This window comes from Pyrgilauda ruficollis, unplaced genomic scaffold (assembly GCF_017590135.1).
Source record: "Pyrgilauda ruficollis isolate IOZ18807 unplaced genomic scaffold, ASM1759013v1 scaffold4, whole genome shotgun sequence".
In the NCBI taxonomy this organism is placed as follows: Eukaryota; Metazoa; Chordata; class Aves; order Passeriformes; family Passeridae; genus Pyrgilauda; species Pyrgilauda ruficollis.
The window spans coordinates 7,287,787-7,293,786 of record NW_024525489.1 but is presented as its reverse complement, the minus strand read 5'-3'; the positions used below and the strand labels follow the sequence as shown (position 1 = coordinate 7,293,786).

General features: G+C 36.0%; 1 protein-coding gene across 1 annotated transcript in view; it reads right to left on the bottom strand.

The window, feature by feature from the left end:
• The window catches only part of CAMKMT (calmodulin-lysine N-methyltransferase), a 211,699-nt gene that overhangs the window by 8,580 nt on the left and 197,119 nt on the right, over positions 1–6,000 (bottom strand). Inside the window, exon 9 of the mRNA XM_041476996.1 lies at positions 5,223–5,286. Within this exon, the coding sequence (XP_041332930.1) occupies positions 5,223–5,286 (64 nt within the window). The remainder of the gene's footprint in view (positions 1–5,222; positions 5,287–6,000) is intronic.

Below are 6,000 nucleotides of genomic sequence, written 5' to 3'. Positions count from 1 at the left end.
AAACTGCCAACTGCAATACATCTGCTTCTTTCCATATAATAATGGTGTCTGTGGATTACCAAAACAAAACACAGAAAAAGCATACAGAACATACGCTCAATGAAAAATCCATTTGTTAGCTCATGACCATGCAAAGACTGTAAATAATGATTTTCTTTTTTCTTCCGCACACATAGAAGAGTACCTCCCATTTGCTGTCAGTGGAATTACAACAGTATAAAACAAGGCAAAATGGGAGGCAAATCAGACCCAATCATTAATTTTTTGAAGATATTTTAAACTATCTGAGCAGAGCAACTAAATTTGACCTTAAATTGGTCAATTGCATTTAAATCAAGAATTAATGTTCCTGAATACTCATTCTGGTTCTTGCGAGATGATCAGGTCACTTATGAAGCCCAGGCAATACATTATGGTCCATTACCTAATTTTTTGTTCATCCTTCTGTATTTAAGAAAACAAAAATGACTGTACCTTGAACTGATAGATTTTAGACACTCCGTGCAAAGTACTTGCCCAAAACCTAACCTACTTGATAGAGCATCTCTTGAAGTCTTATTTGCAGAATTAATTCTAATTGGCTGAATACTGTGTTCTGTCACATGGAATGAAAAGTGGTTGAAGAGCTGTAAACAAAGGTTAATATCAGCCAACAGCATATCACACTGAGGGGAGCTACAAAGTTTACTGTAAGTTCCTGTATTTAACTCCTATGTTAATGAGAGCTAAGATTAATTTGTGAGGTGCTGTAATCAAGCAAAGAGACAAAAAACATTTTTGGGGATCTGAAAAAGTTGTGAAAGGATTAGACGCTGAGAGAGTACATTTAGCTTGAGAAAATGCAATCTGTAAGCCACAGGAAAAGAGTGATCAGTACAGAGAATTTCAATAGGAATGCTGGAAAGTTACAATACTGACACAGACACTTAGTGAGGAGAATAGGGAACAAATCTGTGTCTCACACATGCACATGTACACCGAGACAATGCACAGTGAGGCAGCAATAAAAATGCTATGTCAGTACCTATGGTGCTAATGTGTACTTAAAAGATTCCAACCATTAACACCACAACATTATATTTATTCTCACAACAGCTTGGTGAGATAGGGAAATGCTGTTACCCTCATCTTTCTCACGGGAAATTAAAGCACAAAGGAGTCTTAGGGCAATATCTAAACCAACTCAACTTCTGTTCATTTGTGTAGCTGTAGCTTTAATTCTGTGGCAAAATAAGAGGTGCAAACGGGTGTAACTCCCACCGAAGGCACTGGAATTGCTTATGTAAATGCTAGGTCTGAATACAGGCTCAGCTCAGGATGAAAAACATTAAACACAGGAAATTCACAATCGGTTCCCTCACATCCTTGGCATGCTTTAATGTCATCAGACAGAAGTGGGCAGCAAAGGGAGCCTTCAGCTGAGGATCCTGCTCCTCCTGCTGCCATCTAATGCTCCCCAGAATGTTGTTCTGCAGAAACCCTTCCTGGCATAAGAAGGCCAAGACTCCTCTGGAGACCCTCATTTTCATGATCACTGTAATGGGAAAAATGTCCCTTACCCAGGGCTTACTGACCATATGATCCACATGGGAGCTTCAGATGTGACTAAACCTTGTGAACAGAGACTGCTGGAGGCTACAGACCCTACACTGGCCACTGATCCAGCAGCTCTGATGAGGTGCCACACAACAGCATTCCTTTGCCCCATCTGGAGTCAGCAGTCCATGAGGCCATTCCTTCTCATATTCTCTGAAGACTACTTTCAATTAAATTTGAAAGAGAAAAACAGTAATCAGTGTCCTGATAAATACAGGATATAATACAGAATCAGTGTCCTGACTCTACTCTTGATGGACTATTTCAAGTCTAATTCTAATTCAAAAGTGTCTCCTAGCAAGATCTTTAAAGGATGATGTTTAAAATACAAAATGTCCTTTTCTCAGATGGAAAAACACTTCCAGTAAACTTGTAAAAAAAAAAAAAAAAAAAAACAAAACAGAGAGAAAAATGCTAGTTCTGATAGTTTGAAGTGTCACTAAAATGCTACAGGAAGACAATGGGACAGTCATTCATATTTTGGATATGACTTTACTCATCAATTATTACTAAATGTGGTCTTGTTTGATGGCACTAATCTCAGCTCAACAGCATCCTATTGACTTCATTGGGATTTTGAATGAATAGGCCAAGAAGAATCAAAACCTTGATAAAAAAATTGTTCTTAATTAGGGAAATATGCAAAAAACCAAATGCTTATTCTGAGGTTGAAAGGAAAAGTAAATTTTAATGATATAAATACCACCTAAATGTTGGCAAATCAAGTCAAATATGTTGAGAGAAATAAAATACAGCTATTAAAGATAAATTTGCTTGATGTAATATTTCTTAGCCTAATCCTTTAGATGGGTTTAAAGGTGACATTTGCCTCTGTAACAAACTCAGATAGAAATTTCAGCCCTCAGTAAATCTGTGAGCTGCTCATTTCTCTCTGTGAATTTCTTCCTGTGCCAACTCAACTGTCCACGGGGTCAGTACTAGGAACCAGATGACTGAAATGATCAGGGTCCTGTTTCAAGGCAAACATAAAGTTAATCAAAACACATCATTCTGTGCCACAAGGATTCTAATAGCCAGAAATATTATCCTTATTGAAAAAGGAAATACCACAGATAAATTTCTAATTAACAGTAGGAATAGACTATGTGTTCTGAATCTCTCCTTCAAGAAAGCTTTGCAAGGATGTCTGTTATTCTCTGTTCATTCCACTATTTTTCTGTAGCTAGTGTTGGTTATTATTTTCCCTGGACTCTTCTAAACTAGTTGTATCCTAGTTATATTTGAAAAATGACTTGCATTTAGGTATGTCAATTTTGTCAATTTGTCAGAGTATTTCCAAAAAGGAAAGTTCTAAATTTGAGACAAAATAATTATTGTAGAAGAGTGAACTTAATAAAAGAAGTTTATCCCTTAGCTTGGGCATAAACTAATGCCCATAAACTCTTCTTAATTATTGCAACTGGAAAGTAAGTTCACTATTGATTTATTTGTCCTTTAAAAGCCTGAGTATAGTGCCATTTAGTAAAGTGCCCTCTGACATTATCCTTAGATTTATACAGGTTAACAAGAGCAGTGAAATTGGTAACTATTTCATACTTGTGACTGCATCTTTGGGATCTCGAATGAGCATATGTTTTTGTTTGTGTCTTTCAAACCATGAAGGCATATGCTTGAAGGCATCTCTGCTGAACACGTCCTTTTTGGACAAGAGAGCTCGTTTCAGGTGTCTGTACTCCCAGCTCCTATCCTATACAATAGTCTGCTGTTCTCTTAGTTATAAATCACAATAATTTGCAAGGCCATGCCATAACTGTATATCCATCCATATAGCCATTCATAAAGTGGATTAGGCAACTGAATTTAGTTTAAAAATACCGATTTTGGATAGGGGTCCAAAACTCTGCAACAGAAACTCCTATATGGAGCCTGAATTTCATAAGCTAGCTTTGCTGATAAGAAGTAGGATCCGTTTGCTATGCCTAAAATGCACAGCAAATAAGTGCTAGGTTATTAATACTGACTATGCTATAGATCAAAATGTGCAGAAGCAAATACAACTAGGAAGACAGGCAAGAAAAAGTCATCTCCCTTTACTCCATCTACATTCATAAGGAGTGCAGCTCATATGCTCTGAAATACAAAGGCATGTTCTGATTTTCAATTGCCTGATTGGAGTTAAAGAGTCAGGCCAGGCTTGGCTTAAAGTCAGCCTAATTCCACAGTTACCAGGGCACCTCTTACACACTTCTCTTCCTCCCACTCTTGCTCTTCTTTCCCAGTATCCTTTCATGGAGCCAGTTGAGCAGCACATGAGAATACCTGAAGAACCAGTTGCTGACACTGATCTGGACTGAAAACAATTTTTTTTTTTAACTGGGATCTGCTTTGTGTTCCAATCGCCTGTGGTCCCAAAAATTCTTGCAGCTTGACAACTGTTGATACATCATGAAAGTCAGAATGCATCACTCTGAGCAGAAGCTGCTTAACCTCTTCTTACTGCCACTGACAGAAATATCTGGGCAACCTTTTCCTCAAGGTGGTTACATTTCTCCTGTCTTCCTGGCAGCCTTGCACCACAGCTCATTAAAATAATTCAGTCTTAAGTAACTTGCCTTAGGTCACTCAGGAAAGTCTATGATAGAACCAGGAATAGAAACCTGATCACTCTAAGCAAAGAATGGGATTACTTACACAACTAAAATGACTCTTAAGCCTTTGCATGTTTGGGTCTTCTATTCCTTTTACAAAGCAAATCTCTTGTACAAAAAGTACAGAAGTACTGCAAATTTTAAATAAAGTTTGGAAACGCACTCCTAGCACAAAATGTTTTGTTTTCAAATTTAAAGTATACCTTATTGGAAGATTTGGATGTTAAACATGAATGATAAAATTTGTTTCAAAATCCTACTTAGAGCAATTAGTTAATGTTTTCTCCTTTTCTTCTTTTCATATCTTCCCCTTTTTAAATATTTGAGAAGATATATATATATTTTATATATGCATGTAACAGAGTTTTTTTGCCTGCAAGTCTCTCTGATTTAAACAGCCCAATAGATTTAAATTGAAAAAATATCTCTTGAGTGACACTCGTGTAAAACATGTAATCATTTTATGAAGAGCATAATTTCATTACTTTCTAAGGTATAAAACATGTAAACACAGTGCTTACTTAATGGAAAAATGTTTTAAGCCACAGTATACATACAAGCGATTTGTTCATTTTATATAAACATAAATGAAAAGGAAAAATATTCTTTCATAATAAATAAATACACAATGACAAAGGTTACAATTGAAGGGATTAAAAATGACAGAAGCCAACATAAAAACTTTCAATATCGTATTTTACTTTAATATGAAGACATTATTATCAAAGGAAAATACTTGAGAAACGCTTTGATAAAAATAATCTGACGCTATCTTTGAAGCGGTTTCATTTATTTTACTACCCACTGTGTTCCTTATCAGAAGGCCAAGTATAAGAAGTTTCCTAGTTTATGATTAGGAAAGAATCTGATAGATTAGAAGACTCAATTGAAGTTGGACATAATAAGTATTAAAGTATTACATGACATTAATCCTGCCATTCCATTACTCTCTCAATCATTGTGCACAGACTAATTATTCTGAAGCCAGTGTTCAGGAGAAAATAGAAACATACTTACACTGGGCTGGAGTAATCTCTTTATTGCATCAACAAGGCTAGCTCTGTACTGGTCCAGAAACAGGCTGACATTGAGAAGAGAACAGAATCCAGATTAAAATGGGTTTTCAATTCTAATGATACTAATGCAGATAAGTACAAGGCTAATTACATATGTTTACACAATGCTGTAAAAGAGAAACTGTGGTCTACATTTCTATGCAGTTCAGGTACTTTTAACATTAAAAAAGACATAAAATGAAATGCAATCTAAACTAAAGCTAAATTATCAGCATGAAATAAGTCTTTATATAGCTGAAATTCACCAATCAGACATGCTAGCTATTAAAGTAATACTGTATCAGAAATGAGGATCAACATTAAAAGTTAGCATTTTACATGTATATACAAGGGAGATGGAGTTTTTGAAAATGTTTTCTATTGTATTTCAGGTGTTACTATTAAGGGTATTTTTTTCCTTTCTACCTTCACAGATTTGGCATTAATTCTTACCTATTATACATATTTGCTATATTTCTATATCTATCTCTAGCTATCCTTATAAAGATTTACAAGACCCTACCTCCTCCCTCTCTCCATTGCTGTTGAAATACAATGGCCCAGATTGTGCAGAGTTGTCATCTCTCAAGAGTGCAACCCTTCATCTTCAGCATGGGTCCCGCAAGGATAGCAGCAGAGTCAATTTTCCCATGCAATGTTGCCAACACGCTCAGCCCTATTTTGGTGTGATTACCTCATGATTTGAGGGGATAATTCATTCTTCATGCCCCTCAGTACCT